Here is a 20,526-nt window from a genome sequence, read left to right on the forward strand (position 1 = left end):
TCCATCCTTTTCTTCTTCAGGCGTCCACTTTTTCTTTTCCCTTCTCCCCCCTTGATCACCTGCCAATGTCATCAGGTCATTTCATCCTCTACATGTTCACACCATTTTTACCCTGCCTCCTGCAATATTCTCCCGAATAACCTGATTTTTTCCTGATTCTCATCATATCACTTGCATTCTGTTATATCCGTCCTGGATCCTGCATCCATGCACTCCCTGTGTTCGAGTTGACCTTGACATACTGAATCCTGTCAAATAAAACTGGAAAATGGAAAAAGACTGAAAAAGTAATGGAATAGTGAAGCTTCAACGCCTCAACGCACTCTCATATTTAGCATATAAATATTACAAACAATATATATATATATTTTGGAATGTAGCAATCCACCCTCAAAATATTAATTGCTAAGTCCTCACACTCAACGAGTAATTCGACTTGAGTCATAGATTTCTTATTACCGAAGATTTGTGTGCAAGCCAGTGATACTAGTAAATGATTTCGCCTCACTTGAGTTGCATAATGTGTTTGTGACCGATATCCCTGTTTCGCGAAAACATGTAAAACTTTACGATTATGTTACTCTCTATTCTTTGTCGTATTCAAGTCGAGTGTATGTGCGTATAATTATGTAAGGCCGTATATCCCTTTTGCAAACGTCATGAAATTTTGCATGGTTGAAGAATAATGTGTCCAAACATCGTGTATGAAATCTTACGTTAACACATCTCAAAGTTAAAAAAAAAAAAAAAAAAATGAAACGAAGCACTAACCCCGTGTCGCTCGAGAAGACGCTCTCCTTTTGTATCGAGAATAGCGGTTGGATTTTTTTTTTCGGGGTCCGAACAAATACACTGAAAATCTCTAGCATGTTTCCGTTCTCTCATAAAGAAATTTCCAGTTTTATTTTTCTGAGGAGAGGTCTGAATTACCTACCTCTACAATATACCAGTTTATGACAGGAATCTAATTTCAGAGTTACAAAAGGGACTCACGAACTCATGTTTTGATTGACCGTGCTTTGCTCCATAAACTGCTCCACATGACGCTAGGCACTACAACTGTCTCTCATCGCCCACGCCGATGCTTGTTACGACTGACAATGAAAAACAACATCAAATTAATGAATTTCCATACTTTTTCGATGCACAATCATAGAAACTGAAACCACGCTGTGGATATACATTATTTTCTAGAATTTATATAGGAGAGTAACAGTCGATATCTTTTTTTCTCAGTTTAGCTTTTTTATCTTTTCGCGGTTGCTGATGATGCAGCTGAATTTCGGTTGTCTGGGACTTCTGTCGTTCCATTCTTCCCGGAAGGTTCTCCGTCCATGGTTCTCTCATTATCCAAGGAGCATTCACGATCTTCTATTTTCGAATGAAATATATGGAGCGTTGAATGCGATTAACACTGCTCTTTTTTCTATTTCTTGAGACACAAATGTCACATCTTAATTACCAAATATATTGTCTGATTTTTTTTTTGGATACCTTCAAAATTTAAATTATGTAATAATAGTGATCCTATGGCATACAAATCGAGAGAATTTATTTCCAAGGACCTTCCACAAAAACAGTACGAATAGTGGTGGCAAGGAGACGTGGAGAAATCGGTTTTACGGTTAAGATACGACCAAGCGTGCATGAGTTATCCAAACATTTAAAAAAAAGGGGGGGGGAATTCAAAACATCGCACTAATATTTGTGCTGGTAAAATTTCGATATAAAAGCGTTCTAATGCGAAGAAAAACAAATATAATTTTTGGTTTTTGATTTAAATCATTTTTTTTTCATGGTGGGAAGTAGACAATAAGTGATAAACAGAGTATTCGGGAGGATATCAAAGAAAGAAGTGTGTAGGTGTGTGTGTCCGTGTGTGTACAAATTCATGAATCAAAATCGGAGAACTGTAAAAATGTGATAAAAATAAAGCAAGAGTAGCAAGCAAAAATATTTTGGGACATTCCAATCTAGGAGTGATTTAAGATTTTTTTTTTTAAATCTCGGTTTCTCCTTCCTTTCTATTTGATTTCCTATTTTCTACCTGTTATTTATCTTCGATTTGACAACAGAGGTTGATATTTCGTAATTCAATTCTTAAATCTCATACTTTTGAGTTTTACCTTCATGACGAATCAAACTCTATTTTGAGGAGAATAAGGTACAATGTAGAAGGAAAGGTATTTATCAAGTCATACACAGGCTTTCATGTATTCATATTTTTACAAAAGTGTTGGGCTTGTGAACCTCACTGTGGTAGTCGTTGAGGTAGAATCAGGGGCATCGGAGACCTCGTTGCCCTCTCATGTGGAAAGCAAAAGCATTGTTGTTGATGGCCAAGGGGCAGTCACATATATACCCAGGTAGCTCGTGAGAAATTTCGGGCAGAGATCGACCGGTCGCTGACGGGAAATCGACAGGGCATTGCTCAGGATCGCTGGGGCTCTACAGTCCGCTCGTCTTCTCCAAAAATCATAGGGCGATACCTAAAGCCCAGCGGCGACCGAGCAGGCTACAAATCGGCTGGACGCTGTCCAGAGTTGATTTACTAGTACGCTTAAAAGTTAGCTTGTAACAAGGTTCTACTACAGGACATAAATATATCTACATTTTTACAATGTATAAGTTTATGTATCCACATGTCATTACGGCTTCTTTTGTATGGGGAAGGAGAGATCCTAATATCCATACTGACGTTCAAGTTTATCGTAATGGTAAGCCGAGGACTGAAAGGGATACTTCTTTTGGGGCAGAGGCGATCTTTTTCTTTTTTGTTTTGAAGTTTGCTTGTTTTGCTCTCTCATTAATACTAATACTTGACACGAGCACGGAGACAGAGGAATGAGTGAACAATATGGATCCATTTCCTTTGGAGGCTACGCTGCACCCATTTCAAGAGACACAGGACATTCTGTAATTACATTCCAAATTGTGCATGACACTAAGCCACGTGGACCCAAAACTGAGGTACGATCATTATTCTAAACGCAATTATTATAAACATATTGCACATTGAACATATTCACCAAGCAAGGATGGCTATGGTTAGGGTATCATGGGTGAGTGGATCCAAGAAATTAAACGTAAAGGTAGCAAGTATGTGCACTGCCCCTGGAGCAAAGCCCCACTAAGCCCCGTCATCCCCTCCCCCATCACCACCACGCACACACACTCACACACAACACAAACCCATAAACACACATGGTTATGCAGCACACACATGTCAGAAGTATGCAAGTCATTGTAAGAATTGTTCTATATGAAGCAAAATTAGTGATGTTGGATTGTACTATGAGTTTCTAATGACATCAGGAGGGCTCTTGCCAAACAAGACACGATGATGCAGCACATATTTCATTTGGGAAATATGCAAATTATTTTTAAAATTTCTCTAGGTAAAGTAAATATAGTGATGTTAGATTGCATTTTGAATTTGGAATGTCATCAGGAGGGATCATGTCAACAAAACTGCAATCCTTCAAAACACGTATCCTGTATTCAACAGTACATAAGTGATACAGCCAGCAGTGTTAGTCACAAAATTACTACTATTATCACAATTCTTTTTGCGAAGGTTTATTTTTCAAGGCAATTAAATACATCATATTCCAATATTTTACATATAATTTCAAAATACACTCTACACTTTTTTCAGCAATGTATTCAAATGTAAAAAATACACCCTTCAATGTTGTTGTTTTTTTTTTTCTTTGTTGCAAATATCAAGTGGACAAAATTCTGGAACTTCATGCATAACAAGGTTATTATGAATGATGGTATATATCATAAATGGTATTTCCACAAACAGACACAAACATGTAATGTTTTCATGGAAAGGTAATTTTTATACATACAGAGAAATTCTGTTACAGTTTGGTCAATTACAGCAAAGGTTTGCTTATGACAAGGTACATCCTTGGTTCCTGATGTCTGTATTGGAATCTGTCATTGTATCCTGAGGATCAATCCTCTGACCCACTGATAGTGAAAAATAAAAACACTGACAGTCAAGTACACCAGCTTTAAATGGTGAGGCATGGACGGATATGTTCATGACTCACAGATGCCCTGGATTCATCTGTCACATTGTAATCTAGGATTCCAGATGGGAATTTGCCACTTAACATATCACTGTCTGAAATACCCTTATGGGTCCCAAGGCATGAAGAGAAGCAAATCTCAGCTGATCTTGCCAGGCTCAACTGGCAGGGGTAATATCAGGTTTGAATAATTTACACACTGCTATAAAAGATTTCTGCATGCAGAGCATAGCCTGCACAGCATACACACAAGAGTGACATATGAATGGGTATAACTAACTTTCAATAGAATTTCCAATGAAATAGAACAATCTGTAGTGTATTAAAAAAAAATGCATTAATATAACTAAGCAAACAATACGCAAGTTACAGATGTATCTACAAAGAAGTATGGGAGCTAAGCTGGAAATTGAATAATGAACTTCACATTCAAATTATGTGTTTCTTGAGCCATTACCCTCATGTTATACAAAGATCCCTCAGAAGTGCTATAGGAAACCTACAGTACACCTGCACTAATATCAAATATGAAGCTCCCTAACTCTCATGTGACTGAAAGTTTGAAGGTATGTCAGTAAAAGCCACATGGTAAACACACCTGGTTACCAGCTGATAACTTCTCCACAGAAAGGAAGGTAAATGATAACGATGGTGACCTTTGATGCAGAGTTAGATCAAATCCATCTCAGCCCCTCTGCGCTATAAGCATCACTTGAGATGAAATGATACCATATCCCTAATAAAATGTGATATTTTGGCTTAACTCATCACATTTGTGCCCTTTCCTAGCCCTCGTTCTCCTTTAATCAAAGTGACCTGTGGTGCAAGGCACTTCGTTTTCATTAAGTTTCTGTTAAGGGTGACCTCTGATGTAGAGTTACATCAAATCTGTCTTGGCTCTATGTGCTATAAGCATCACTTGAGATAAAACGAATGCACATCTCTAATACAATTTGATATTTTGGCTAAACTCATTCATATTTGTGCCCTTCCCTAGCCTATGCTTTCCTTAATTCAGAGTGCCTTGTGCTGCAAGGTTTTCTGTTTTCCTTCAGTTTTTGTTATCCTTGTTGCTGGGTGGCTCCCGGACAAGGGTGAGAAGCTTGTCCATCTTGGCAATTTCAGCCTCGGCTCCATGGTTCAAGACCACGCCCTTCTTGTCCTTGGGCACCTTGCGGAGGTTAGGGGACAATTTCAAGCTGGTCACATAGCCACGGTCATCTCCAACTAGAATGATGGGATAGTTTGGGTTGAAGGCTATGTGTGTGAGCTTGGTCTTCTTCTTCTGCACAACAGCCTGCTCACAGATGGGCTCATACTTGTTGATGTTCAAATCAAAGACATGCACCTACATAAGACAAACAAGAGAGTGAAGTATAGTTGTCACATGTCTAGTTCAACATCATTCTCTCTTAATATCAATATGAGAAATTAAGATATTCAAATAATAGCTGCAAATTCACTGCATTGCTTAGGCAAATGTAAATAAACAATCTTAAACATGTTGGTGACTGCTTGTTATACAACTTCCAGACTACACAAAGAGTATTCAACTCAGCTTGGACTCATATCTTTGGTATTACTGTCAATATACCATTGGCAGGACCTCTTTTTCCTCTCTCTTTTCTCAAAATACCTGTCTGTAAACATAACAATTGCTTCCGTCACAACTGGTAGTACTACTACAGCTTCTCATATCTAATGATTCAAAACTTAAGTTCAGTATTCATATTCAGATATTGACAATGAAGTGAAAAAATACAGAAAAATATGTGAAATACAATGACATACAACCCAGATTTTCTGTATAGAAATAAACTGTAGATAGAGATAGAAAACTTGTGTTTGATCACATCTAAAATGTGCAAGGATTGAAAAGGCTAATGAAGTGGATTAAGTTACAAGATGTAACTCATAAACCAGGCAAGCAGAGGGAGGAGGAAACAGACATAGAGATAAAGGAAGAAAGTACCAAAAGAGTGCAAGAGACAAATGAAGAGACAATGGACACGTTTCCAATATTCCTGCTTGGCAAAGGAAATCGAAGACAGGACTTCACAATACCTTTCCATCTGCGGTCACTGCAGCAAATACAGTAGACGAGTACGGTGCCCATGCTACGTCTCCGACTGCACTGGCAAGGTCAAAGGTGAACATGGGTCCATTCCTACCAACAGAATACAGATAAAAATAAATACCCGTATCAATTATGCACATTACATATAAAGACATCACAAGCTCTAATCAGCAGTATTCTTAATCTAAACAAAACTAATTTAAACCAACATTCCAGAACCTGTCCACCTCAAAGCAGATGTACTGGAAGTCTTCTGTTCAAATGTCTACACAAGTGGGTTCAATGTAAAAGAAAAACTGTCTGATAGTAAATAAACAGACTGCAGTAATAACAGGGCGTCGAAACTCAAGTTAACGTACTGACATACACTTACGAGAAGAAAATGTACAATAACAACTATTGCACTTCTGTCATTTCTCAGACAAGCCTGGTGACAGGTTTAGAAGTCAAATAAGTAGAAAGAAAACATTCTGACAAACCTGTACGTGTGGTCCCAGATCTTGACACTCCAGTCAGCACTGCAGGAGATGAAAATCTTGGGGTGGAAGGGGTTCCACATCACCTTGTAAACTGCCATATGGTGGGCATCAAACGTGTCCAGGAACTGGCTGGAGTAGGCCTTAGAACACTTGTGGATCTTCCCCTCCTCGGTGCCCACCAGGAACAGGTAGTCTGTCTGCTTGTGGAAGTCAAAGCAGGTGCCGCATCCTGTACAGACAGATTTTAATACACAAGTGTATGTTATGACAACAGCTAGTCAAACATACAGGAATTAATCTAATCTATACCATATTCAGCAAAGCTATCACTTCAGAACAAGGAAATGAAAATCTGTTCTTCTATTCTGCACATTGACAGGCAACACCAACTGTGCATGGGACACATAATAATAATAATAATAACTATATTGAGCGCTTTTACAGGACCTGATCAAAGCGCTGTACATACATCAACAAACAACATTCACAAAGCATAGGAACATACTTAGTAGTTACAATTGAAATAGTTCAGTCTTGAGTTTCCTTCTAAACTTTTCCTCTGAATCACATAGACGGAGTTGTTTTGGTAGAGTGTTCCAGACAACAGATCCAGCATATGAAAATGTACGTTTGAAAGCTTTGGTTTTTGCTTGTGGGATTTGTAAAACTGTCTTATCATTTTGTGACCGGAGTTGATATCTGGTGGCTGTAGGGGTGGTTAGTAGGTTGGATAGGTATTGAGGAGCGGTATTCATCATGCATTTATAGACAAGAAGGGCTAGTTTGAAATCGATACGCTCTTTGATGGGGAGCCAGTGTAACTGCTTCAGTAAAGGAACACTCGGGGATCTTCTCTTTACACCAAGCACCAGGCGATATGATATGTTAAAGGGATGGTATAGTTTTGTTTGAGATGGGGATTCAGGTTTAACTTTTGGCGAGATGATTAGAAATCACTTATGAAATATCAAAGAGCATACAATTCTACGAGCAATTAAAAGTTTATTTGATTAAAATCAGCTTTAAAATGGCTGAGATACCCCAAAACAAAGTAAAACAAAGTGGTCTTCAAAAACAATGTGGTCTTAATAAAAGGTGGGACTCACCTTTTTTACTAGGACCTCTTTGTTTTTGGACATCTCAGCCATTTCAAAACTGATTTTCATCAAATATATGTTCTAATTCCTCACGAAATTGGATGCTCTTTAAAATTTCATATAAGTGGTTTATATATATCTTGCAGAAAGTTAAAATCTGAATTCCCATCTGAACCGTATCTATACCATCCCTTTAAATGCTTCTCAGTCATACAATTGGCTGTCTTGTAATTACGATGAAAACAAGTACATGTAGGCTTAGACTTTAAATTATTATCTGTATTCTCCAAACACTCAGCTGCATGTCCACCGAGAATTTGGTGACTTCATGTGTGGTGGCATTACTGGAACATCAGTACAGAAGATTACACATCGGAATAAAGATTGCAAACAGATGCACCAAGAAATAATGGAGGTGGATATTTAACCCTAAAAGGGCCGGGGGGGGCGCATACTTTTGCGAAGCCACGCCCATTTTTGTAACGGAATGTCGCCCCAAAACGGGCGCAATTTTGTGATTTTGTGTACATTTCCTATGGAAAACAATGCTCTGTCATGAAAGTCATAAAAAGCTGATTATTTTTACAATTAATCACTTTCATTGATTAATTTTGTGCTAATTATGGTAGAAAAGTGGTCAGTGACAATTTCCAATGAAAAAACAAAGAAAAAACAAAAGTTGAAAAACAAAGAAATACATAAGAAATTCAGAAAACAATAAAATACAGAAGAATTTAAATGAGTTTTGGAAGTTTTTGTGATGTACAATTTTTGAATATGCTAAAACAGATTTACAGATCAAAAATTAGACTCTCAATGCTTTTAATTAGGCTAAAATATCATCTTGAGCTTAATTTGCATAATTAATTAATTAAGATTAGAAATTGATTGTTTAAAAAAATCTAATGACACAATCTTGTAGATTATGACGCGGGTCTCACGCATGCAAAATTTCATTGCAATCGCACCACCGATGGCCGAGATCTCAGGGGGGCGGAATCCATCCCCCCCCCCGTCTGAGCATAGCCAAAAAAGCCTGGCCCCTTTAGGTTTAATCCATGATTGTGCACGCACCCAGTGGAGTCAGCTGTGTGCCTTCAGGGCCCTCTTGGGGGACTGCATCAAGCTGGAGCTGGATCACATCCGTGTATGTCAGCTCATTCTGGAAAACAATGCATAAAGTAAATGGCAACATTCCATCATTATATCAGTACATAATACAGCTGTAGATTATCAAAACCACTGACAACATATCAAACAAACAACCTGACAAGTTACAGCAACTATCTAAAGTCACTTAGTGTCACTGTTTCTCACATACAAGCTAGTATACAATCTAACACATAATTAAAGACAATCTTAATGTTGATTCTCTTTCTGAGTTCCAATGGAACAAAGGAAAAGTAAACGCAGACTCGAGCAATTCATTTGACGTGACAGATATTCAACAGTAGAATTACTATGACAAATGCTTATGTATAAAAATGCAATACTTTAGTTCAAGCCCTGTACTTTCATACATATTAAAGTCATCTTCGTGATATTTAAGTGACCAGTCACAAGGGACAAAGTGTGCAATGTGCATGTGTACCTTTACAAGTGTCCATGCCACAACACGACCATCGGAGGACACTGAGAAGAAGTTGAGGTTATTGTCCAGGTCATCCTTCTGCCAAGCCACCTACATGTCAGTGATCAAGAAAGTGTACATGGCAATATGAATAACATTAATGCAGACCACAGACTATGCAGGAAGGGCACAGCATCAAGGGCACAGCATCAAGGGCACAAGTCATCAAGATTCCCAATTTTAATAGTTTTAGGAAAATTGAGAACTAGACATTATACATTGCATTATCATTTTTAAAATGAAGAACTAAACATTATACATTACATTATCCATATTCAGCTTAACCCATTGAGGACGGACAGATTTTGCAATAACACACATTTCCTGCAGACACCTTCCCGAGAATACTCGGGACTCGTCCTCAGCGGGTTAAAAGACCTAATCAAGGCTTATCTATCTTCCATAGTTGCATCATCTTACAATGAGTGATAAAATAACTACACGTGTAGCTGGCACTATCTGCTGAAGAGTCCAATCTTGTAATGAGTATAATGCCTAAAGGAATGAGTGAATCTAAACCCCACCACACACTATACGACTCACGACTTTATGACTAACAGACTTTGGATCTGAAATAAACAAGTGTATTCATTCTGAAGCTTATATTGTGATTTATTTCGGATCCAAAGTCTGTCAGTTGTATAGTCGTGAGTTGTGTAGTGTGCAGTGGGCTTAAGCTTACCTGCCAAACAGGGTCAGTGTGTTTGCCTGTCTTGGCTGTGCTCTGGAAGATGGGTTTAGTCTCGCCCACAGTCACATTGAAGACTCCCACAGAGCCATCATAGAAACCCACACACACAAGGTAGGGATGCTCTGGGTGAATGTCCAGGCACATGACACCACTGTCAGTTGGGTAAATGAACTCAGGGAATGACGGATTTTTCAGGGTGTAGTACAGAATCATGCCGCGAGCCTGCGTCATGAAGTCATCTGCATAAGACAATGTCAAGACAAAAAGACTATGTCAATATCAATAACAATGATATAAGACCATACTTGCATCCTTGCCAGAAAACAAATACAAAGTGGTAGGTGTTTTCTTGCAGTTTCCTTGGAAAGTTATTATTGACCTCAATGTACACATATTTGGGTCTGATGACTGTTGCTGAGCAAGAAACATGTCTACGCACACAGAAATTTAACATGACAAAGGAAATTTTCCTAAATCACAATGCAAAACTTGTCCTGTCCACACTGACTATCTGCTACAGACTTTTTGATTCACATTTTTTTTTTCATGAAAATGCACAACAGATCAGAATCCCCATATACCACCACATCCCTTCTCTCTAGTGTAAAAAGGAAATATGTCAGAAGGCTCATCCTTTATTTAAGCTAAATTCACTCCTGGTCATTTAAGGAATCAAACATGATTTTGATAGGCTGGGGAAGTTTTGAAGTCCTCTTTGTCCCCCCCCTATTTTAATTCAATTTATGAAGATTGTCCTTTATGCATTTCAGTTGGAAGAAACAGACAACACATCATGCATAGAGCAGGTTTCATAAAATAAAATTGTGAATGTTTGATGAAGGGAAGAAAGTAAGTAAAGGATGAGTAAGGTAGATGGAGGAGATGGAATGGATGATGGAGTGAGAGAGGGAGAATGGAATGGAGAAAAATTCAAGGGGAAAAAAATATTACAAACAAAAAAGTAGATGGAGCCAGAAAAAAAGGATAGAAGGGAAGAGTGGAGAAAGGAGAAGGGGGAAGAAGGGACAACGAAAAGGGGGGGGGGGGAGGAAGGGAAGGGAAGACAATGGACAAGAGAGAAGGAGGAGCGGGGAGGGTGAGACAAGGGAGAAAAGATGAAGTACAGGAGGAGGATATAAAATGACAACTCACATGAGCCATGAGCAACAGCAAAGAGATCCTTGTACTTGGGATTCCAGCAGAGGGAAGTGACAGCCAGGCGCTTTGACTTCTCATATGAGAACTTCCAGAGAGGCAGTAGAGTACCCTCCTGGTCTCTGAACTCATCAGACTGGTCCTCCCAATATTTGAAATCTGAATGCAAGAACAGGGCACAAAATCAGTTCAAGTTAATATAAAACCTTGACTAACATACTGTCATCTAGCAGAAAATGTGATTACATTGGTTACGTCGGTTACCTAACATTTACTTTGAATCAACAATTGAGGAAAGGAATCCCCACCCCCCCCCCAAAAAAAAAGGTACATGGACAATCAAATTCATCAAACAGAATACCTCTCATACCACAGCCAATTAGAGGTACTATTAAAAAACAAAAATGATTTATTCCCTTCACTGGATGATGTTTCCTTTCTATATATATGTTGTTTTTTTTAATCTGATGAAGCATTTTGACCCAAACAAAAAATGATGAAAAGAACAATTTTCCCTATTATGGTCAATTGCCTTTGGGTCAGATAAAAATTCATTGATAGAAACAATTTCTTATCTATGATCACAAAGACAAGATCCACAAAAACCATTGCTCAAGGCATGTCTCAGCATTTGAAGCTTGCAAGAATGTTATTTGAGAGTATATGAGACTACAGTTACCTTGAGATACATCATCAAATGTGTTTTGATTGACCATTCTCTCAATGATCTTGGTGGCATGGGCAATGCGGGACATGTCATCTGACTGGGTCTCCAGGGCTGTCAGCTTCTTCTTGCTCTTGTCTTCTTCCTTCTTAGGCTGTGCCTGCTTCTTCTCCTTGGCCTTCTCCTGCAAAACAGATTTTAGACCCCTTTGAAATAGCATGTCCTAGCAATTGTTCACATGATTAAGTTCATTCAATAGCATATACTGTATACGCCATATAGTTCGCGAGTCTAAATTTTCGCGCATCAGGAATTCCCGATGATTTCGCGTGGTTAAATTCGCAATCGTGGAGTCCTGTACTGATTGGAGAAATGTACACACGTACGGAACATTAACATCGGGGATCAGAGTAAATATTTTCGCGTGTCTCTAGTTTCGCGAATAGCACCCGACTCGCGCAATTTGCAAAAATAAAAACCTCGCGAAATATTCGGCATATACAGTATCTTATATCATATGGCTTCATCACTCCCACCCCTGCCAGAAAGAAATGTCAACATGGATGTAGTTTCAGAGGTGTGGCATATTTATACTGAACTTTTCAACACTACCTATGAAAAACACTAGCTATGAAAAGCACACATGTGACAGACTGACAGCTGCTGTGAAGAAGCAATTGCCCAATGTTGTAAGTTGCTTTACACGAATCAGTGTGAAATGTCAAAGTAAGTATAAAATGCTTTACTGACTCTGTAAGAGCAAACATAAACAGCAGAGTAACTTCACAGAGCATACAGAGCATACAGCACGAGGGAGATTACAATTCTAGCTAATCAGACACTTAGAATGAAGATAGATCACTGCACTTACCCTCTTTAAGATTTAGTCATAGCATGATAATAGAAGATGCAATTGACAAATTAGGACATTTACAATGTCACTCAAACAAATATTATGGTGACTTAAAAAACATAACCAAAAAAAAAAAACAGAACCTGTCAGAATCTGACAAAAAGAATGTTAAGCATCTATGTCAGCTAATAATATAGTCAAATAAATTGATTATGCTGGTGAGCATTAGATAATGTACATGTAATTGATATCATTCAACTGGCAAAGAGCAATATTAGCAAGAGGTGACAACAGATAATAGCATCAGATGATAGATGGTAAACAGGAAATGTACTGCATTCAGGATTATCATTTCCTTTGTATAACATTCAATACAGAAGAATTTTAACCTAAACACTCACACAGAGCAGACATTTGACTGTTGGTACACGGCAGTACATCATACTGAAGACATTGTACGGAAGCAAGTAATCTGCTTGTTACACATTTGTACCTGTGTATACCTGATTCTCATAAGAAATGCAAGGGGCTTCTGCATCCTATACAACACACAGACATTCTAAACTTGCACATTATCATTATCTTATTCTGATTTCAAGCTGTTAAAACAAACAATATACAAGTGTATAGGGTATTAAGTAAAATGCAGAACTTTTCATAAAGCCACATGTACAAAAACTTGTTTTGCAGGCACAAAAAGCAAATGACACCAACCTCAGCCTATGACAGGAGCAAGATTCGATGGATGCACCAACCGAGGGCAGCAGATGTCCAAGTTATATGGATTGCATGATGGTTGAGAGAGGGTAAATGAAGCATAGAAGCGAGGCAATAAGATATAATATGCCATGAATCAAGCACTCACAGAGCAGACACAAAGAACATGAAAAAGAAAAGAATGAGCAGGAAGGGAGGATTGAGTATTAATTAATGGCAATGTATGGTATGCAGAGAGCACATATTTCACAAGAAATAAAAATGCATAATCGTATGTGTATGTAGTAACACAAGATGTAGAAAGCATAACTGGGAAACAGCAAAGAACATGGAGTTTACAAAACGTTTAAGCAGAAAAGAAAAAATACCTATTCTAAATAATGTTCTATCAGATTTGCTATTATTTCATCTAAAGCTTTGACAGAATTCCTCTATCATGTAATATATTATCTCTTCAACTTGGATGAAAAAATAAGAAAGAAATCAGTGTGTTTTAATAGCTGCTGTAAGAAACAAGCATGGTCCAAAGTACAATTAGCACATTACACCAGCTTTGGCATGCAGTCTTATCCCCCTATTCTTTCCTACTATTCTTTCCCCCCCCCCAAAAAAAAAAAATAAAAAAAAAAAAAAAAATATATATATATATACCCCCCAATATACAAGCAAACTGCACACATAGAAATAGAAACCCTACACACACAATACATTCATTTAAAGTTAAACAATATGGTACTAAAGACAGGCAAATTTCTAAAATGGCAGCTTCCCAAGGGTGAAATCTGGATATGATTTATGATCTATTTGTTCAGGATAGAGAGGGAATTTAATAATATCTACATAATATCACTGTCTCTTGGCAACACTTCTGTGCATGATTTTATGACATGTTATCCCCATCAAAAAGCATGACAAACAGAGCAAACAACAAAGATCCATACACTGCTACCATAGAAATGAAGACAGAGCAAAAGGCAAGCATTACAGCATGTTACATGTACACAAAAATGCTGTGATTAGATAACAATATGTACCTGTAAAGAGTAGGCAATGGTAATATTATGATTAAACAACAAGCAGGTGTAGAAATGCTGCTCTAAATATACAGAAGTACAAATATAATTTTGCTCTTTCGGTAACTGGGTATGAGCGATATGCCGTATGCATGCACAATGGTTAAATACATGAGAATAAGAAAAAATAAAAACCACTATTGACCCATTTTCACAGCAGCAATCAAATATATTATGAGATTCTCTCTGCGTGAGCTTTTTTCAAGTAATGCCTATTAAATTCAGACAGGTAGTGCTCTTTGGCATTACAGAAAGTTGGGGGGGGGGAGCAACTTGAATAGTGGATTCAAGTCTTTTCTTGATAAAAGAGAGGTTTATGAGAGAAAAAAAGTGAAATGAGATTTGATGGGCCTTTGATTTTTCAGTTCACCACTGTCCATCATCAGACCCATGTAAATTCAATGGACACATAGTAAATGGTATAAAGGAAATTTTGGGGAAAAGGATTACTGGTACAGAAATCACTGATACATAGTTTCAGTTCAAAACATTTGAAGAAAAAAAAGGGCCACTAGACTTATCAGACACAAGTCCAACACAAATGAAAATTGTCCTCTCGTCATATTTGAGGACGATCTGAAGTATTTAAGCAAGCATCAATAGCTGTTTGATGTCTTTCATCAAACCTATAAGACTTGCATTAGTGCTTTGCAAGGTCCATGTAAAGACATGACATAGGCTTTTCATGTATTGAAGTAAAAGTTACAATCCAAAGGCATCACTACAAGGTTTTATGTAATCCATGGATGGCCCAGTAACTGCATCGGAGTACATTACCTTTATTGGCATATTATTGCTCTATTGTTAGTGAAAATCACTGAACATACACTATTTATTGTTATGAAAGATTGTTATTAAATATCACTTGCGCCACTATTTATTATCAAAGGCTTGTACAAGCAATGAATGGCTATGAGGGGAAGCATCTCATTTCCTCTCTGAAAGTGATGAGACTACTTGCTGATATTCCATTATCTGAAAGGCAAATCAATCAGATAGCATTTTTCAAAATTGTTACCTGTTTCTCCAGATCGTCCATGTATGCATCATATATCTCCCACTGGTTAGCCGTAGAGGAGAAGTTAGCACGTGGTGGGGGCTCAGTCTGTGTTCCCCTTTCCTGAGTCAGATATTTGTCAATAGAATCCAATGTATAATTGGATGAGTATATACATCTCTGCATGCAAATGTGAATTAGCTTGGAAAGGTTTAAATTTCTGCCCTGGGTTGATACCACAGAACAATTGTGGATTTGAATGCACAGTAACAAAGTCTGTTGCTGAAAGGGTCAATATCGCTCATAGACAGTCATTCCCGTTAAATACTACATTGCTGAAAAAGTCTCACATATGACTTTGTGTGTATATCTTGATGTATGCCTGCTACAAAAGGATAGTGCACCTGGACATGCATGCATGCCAGTTTTTTTTTTTTTTTATGAATAATTTGACTGCAGAATCACACTCAGGGGCAGTGCAGATAGTACAAAAGTACAAAATATGATTATGTGGAGCATTTCATAGCCCAAATTAACATACAAAATACACCATATAGTTCAGTGGGTTTTTATTTTCATGAATGTTGTGAGTCTGAACCTAATCATAAAGTTTACAACTGGCAAAAATATAAACTTTTATTCTGACATGAATGTAACGTGCAGACATACATTTCTTCATCCATTACTGCACTCCATGATCCTGAGTTCATGATTTAGGGGAAGGCCTGATTTGTGAAAAATTAGACTCACTAATTATAAGGTGTATACAGCAGTTTATCTAAGCCAACAATAAATGGTCATCAAATTTATAACATATCTAATAGTTAACACATGATCAAGGTGCAGAACATACACTGTATATAGCTGTGCCTCATTCTGACTTGTTCAAGCTTTGCACTGATATCTTTAATAACTTTTTGCTTCCATCTTCTAGATGATGTTACAGGCTCACTGATCAGTATGTAAACTTTCATTATTACTACAGTATTCTTTTTTGGCTTTTGAGTCAGTCAACACACATTAACTATCAACAACAAAAAAAAAGAAGGAAAGAAAGAAGAACTAAGGAGAATCTGTTGCCAAGAACAAACTTAAAATACCGCTCTTGAAATGCTGCATCCTGCTCTATGGAAGAGATCTCCTACACTCACACCACTGTACTTACCCTGTAGGGATTGTTGTAGGTCTGTGAAGCACGCTCACTGAAGTTGAATTGGTTGGTGAGTTTCTGATCTGATTTGCCCTCCCCAGGGGCAGGAGTTGCTTCCTCCTCCCTCTTCTCCCCTTCCTTTGGCTACATGACAGGGATTAATAGCAGAACAGATATGTACTCATTAACAGTAACCTTTCCTTACTGCTGAAGGTGAAGAAAATGAGAAAACAAAATGATAATATTAATAAAATAATAATAATAATAATAGTAATAACGAAAATCTTTTTGATAAACAACATAAAAACTTCAATATCCCGACAGAGCAAAATATTGGGTATACTGTAAGTATAGCACATGCCTACAATTTTTGATAGTACTGTAAAAAAAAATATAAAAAAATGACAAAACTTTTCTCTTTACTATCAAAATCAATATCTTTACCACTTACCATTGATTTCTTCTTAACTATAATATATCCATCCAATAGCAAATACAGTGCTACATCAAAAAGGGGTTGATTGTTGCAGAAAGCCTCTCTCATATGCATACTCAAACAGATAAAATGCTTACAGGGTACGCTTCATATAATTCTTTTTTTTTTTCTCACTCAATCTCCTGGCAAAATGAATTCACATTTGGAATGAAGAGACTACAAAATAATGAATTATATATAATCCTTCAAATTTTGTTTGAAGGATTGTGAAATAAATGTGAACAAATTATGCTCATGAATTACCCTTGCCTACTGAACCTTGCAGATATCATTCATTGTTTTAGTCTGGTATCTCAACAAACTTCACTGCAATATTGTACAAAAGAACAAAGATGTAGTTTGATTTACTCTATGGCAAGTAGTAATGGCATGCTATTTGTACAGTAGTGAAAAACAAAAAATAACATTTAACCACCCCCCCCCCCCCAAAAAAAAAAAAAATAGATGAATAAATAAATAAATTGATAAATGAATAAAAAAGATAAAAAAATACAGAATGGAACAGGACAGCAATATAAAACTCCAGTACTGATTTTCAAACATGAAGAAAGTGGTGATTCTGAATCCAGACAAAATCTTCAAACATCCACACTCACAGGTGTTTTTAACAAAAGAGTGATTTCTTATTTGCATAACAGCCAGTTTTGATACTTTTTTTCATGTTTTATAACATTGTATGACTACCATCATGGCATTCACAACATGAGAAGGCTTAAAAAATACAACAGAGAGAAAAAAAAAATCATAACAGCATTTCAGACATCGGCAGAAAATCAAGGCAGATACAGAGAAGTACTCTCTTGAGTTTGAAGGGGTTTTTTTGCTTTGTTTTTTGTCTAATAAATTCTAAACACGCTAAATCAAGTCAAACATTTTGTCCTCAATTAATTTTATGCACCAATTGAAATGACATGCATAGAGGTGAAAACAGCAAGAGAAATTGAACACCATATACAAGCAAAGAAGCAGATGACAGGCAAAACAAATGTCAGGTAGGTATGGGGACTACAAAACTCCTGTGGAGTTACTCCAGGACCTACTTATGTGGACACATAGCCAGACAGCTGAGTCAATTAGCTGTATTCTGTAAATACACCACCCCCCCCCCCAAAAAAAAAAAAAAAAAAAAAAAACTAAATCAAACTAAATCAAACTAAACCACACTAAAAAACATGATAATTTCTATGCTATGGCTCTAAAATTCTTAATGTGGTCATATCCATCTCCTCTTCAAATTCATAAATCAAGCAGTAACAAAACCTTGTTAATATTTTCATGCTGCTACTGCCTTGAAAACAGTGAATAAAGAGTGGTAAGCATGCAGTGACTACTTTTAGTGACTAATTGATGAGAAAGGAATCAAAATGACAACTGTGATGCAACTAAACAGAAGACGCAGGAAAAATGTGACTTGCTCAAGAAACAAGAAAAACAGGGAATAAGAAAGTAAACAATGAAATCATAAATCATGTTTTTCTCTTTCCTCTAGCATGCAACAAAGCACAGCAAAATTTTCAGAACATCTATGAACAACACAATACTAACAACTAGCCAATCATCTAAAACCTCCACTTTGGAAACTACCTGTCTCAACCTACCTCTGAACCTTCCTCTGGTTTTTCACCCTTTGATAATGACAAAAGAATATTGCATTTTACAATGCTTTGTTATGACCTCTACTGCAAATACCCCACAGCACATGGGACTTCCAATCCTTCCATAGTCAGTTAGTCAACATGCAGCTGTTACTAGTTAATTGCATCATAGCGGACCATTATGCATTATGTATCATCCATCATTATGGTAACCTGGGGGGCAATTCAAGAAACATTCTGTCAGACAAATTTGCTCTCAGCCAATCAGGTGCAAGGATTTCAGTAGCTTACAGTATAACAGTTTGTCAGAAAAAAAAAAATATTGGACACAATGCTCCATGAAATGTCTCCCTGGTAAAAAAGCTGAGCATTGATTATTGGAATTCTGTCATTATCTAAATTCTCCATATTCCAACTTTTCAAAGCTATCTTATATTCTTCACTTCACATTTGCAAGTTCCTGCCACATAGAAATAGTAAATGGCTGATCACTAGATAAACACAGCTTGACACAACCAGCTTTAGTATCTTAGATGCAGTCAAATATCAACCATGCAAGAAATCAGGCAAACATTGTTAGAAACTTGTGGCAAAAAGTAGTAAAATTTGAGTAAATGCATATTGCTGAGATCAGGTTCTCACTCAAGACAATATCCTTGCGTCAATGTATTTCTTTGCTGATGATAACAAAATGTGCATCTACCAAAATTCATGATCCAATTTGATAATATGAAATTTGCTATAATATTCTGGTATTGCTCTTGAGATTGTTTTCAGAAGTAGCTAGTGACATGATCTCATTTTGTCGAACTTTAGGCCAAATCTCTGAAGAGTTCAGAGAGAGTTCAGAGAGAATATATTTCTGAAGAATATTTCAAACACACTCTTGTGTAAAGCATTGCATATTTCAACAAGTTTGATATCAAGAGCAATCCACTCCACATTGTGCAAGTTGACTATATAATGAAGTAGAATAGAATAAAGAAAAAATACAGAATGGTAACAATTTCATTAAGACTATAGATAAAACAAGAAAGTCATGGAAGTCAAGGGGATCCCCCTTTCTTCAAGTACAAAAGATATAGGTCTCAATGACTACATTGAAAAGCCAACTTGAATGCAACTCCTCCACTGACCTGCTTGCAATCCCGCACTGACTTTCCTCACTTTGAATGAAATTTTAGAAATTCACCCTTTTCTTCCAATCATATGAGATTGTGTGGTTGCAACCAACACAGCACTGTTCAATGGAAACATGAACATTTTTCGAGTTCCATGACTTGCTTAAATTTCATATCCAACTGTCTTGTTACATCGCCTGCAGCTTATCTTTTGACATGGTTACATCTACCACTTCATGTAATGCAGGTCCTCCAAAGGCCACATTTCAGCTCCAGTTGATGATAAAGTGAAACAGTAATCTGAGACATATAGTATTACTTATTAAAGGGGGAAGAATGGCTTGGGGGACTGGGGAAGATGCTTACCTCTTCTGTTTTCTGTTCTCCTTCCTCATCCTTCTTTTCATCACCAGCCTCACTGATGGCCTGCTCACTGATTGCTGAAGAGAAAAGCCAGTGTTGTATATAAACATTAATATTGATGTTTAGAGTACAGAACATTGCAATATGAATGCATAAAGCAACATCACGCATGGACATTAAAAATCATGAAAATGCCACAGTTGCAAACAGCCATGCAAAGCCATATATGGCAGTACCATGTACCATGATGTACTATGAATAACCATGAGCAATGGTAGATTGCGAACATGTTTGCGCCAGCCATGACCTAAACCAATCACAAGCC

The 20,526-nt window shown here is 37.2% G+C and overlaps 1 protein-coding gene across 1 annotated transcript in view; it reads right to left on the minus strand.

The window, feature by feature from the left end:
* Nucleotides 1-4,829: 4,829 nt before the first annotated feature.
* Nucleotides 4,830-20,526, minus strand: part of LOC139731398 (dynein intermediate chain 2, ciliary) — a 29,419-nt gene continuing 13,722 nt past the window's right edge. Inside the window, exons 8-19 of the mRNA XM_071642287.1 lie at nucleotides 20,205-20,278; nucleotides 18,721-18,747; nucleotides 16,642-16,770; nucleotides 15,498-15,599; nucleotides 11,852-12,020; nucleotides 11,170-11,331; nucleotides 10,009-10,256; nucleotides 9,288-9,377; nucleotides 8,771-8,858; nucleotides 6,600-6,828; nucleotides 6,108-6,210; nucleotides 4,830-5,391 (exon numbers count right to left, since the gene is read on the minus strand). Coding sequence (XP_071498388.1) covers nucleotides 5,095-5,391; nucleotides 6,108-6,210; nucleotides 6,600-6,828; nucleotides 8,771-8,858; nucleotides 9,288-9,377; nucleotides 10,009-10,256; nucleotides 11,170-11,331; nucleotides 11,852-12,020; nucleotides 15,498-15,599; nucleotides 16,642-16,770; nucleotides 18,721-18,747; nucleotides 20,205-20,278 — 1,718 coding nt within the window. The 3' untranslated portion in view covers nucleotides 4,830-5,094. The remainder of the gene's footprint in view (nucleotides 5,392-6,107; nucleotides 6,211-6,599; nucleotides 6,829-8,770; nucleotides 8,859-9,287; nucleotides 9,378-10,008; nucleotides 10,257-11,169; nucleotides 11,332-11,851; nucleotides 12,021-15,497; nucleotides 15,600-16,641; nucleotides 16,771-18,720; nucleotides 18,748-20,204; nucleotides 20,279-20,526) is intronic.

The sequence above is a fragment of the Diadema antillarum genome, unplaced genomic scaffold (assembly GCF_040938485.1).
Source record: "Diadema antillarum isolate AM-2024a unplaced genomic scaffold, OU_Dant_1.0 seq00000369_RagTag, whole genome shotgun sequence".
Classification (NCBI taxonomy): domain Eukaryota; kingdom Metazoa; phylum Echinodermata; class Echinoidea; order Diadematoida; family Diadematidae; genus Diadema; species Diadema antillarum.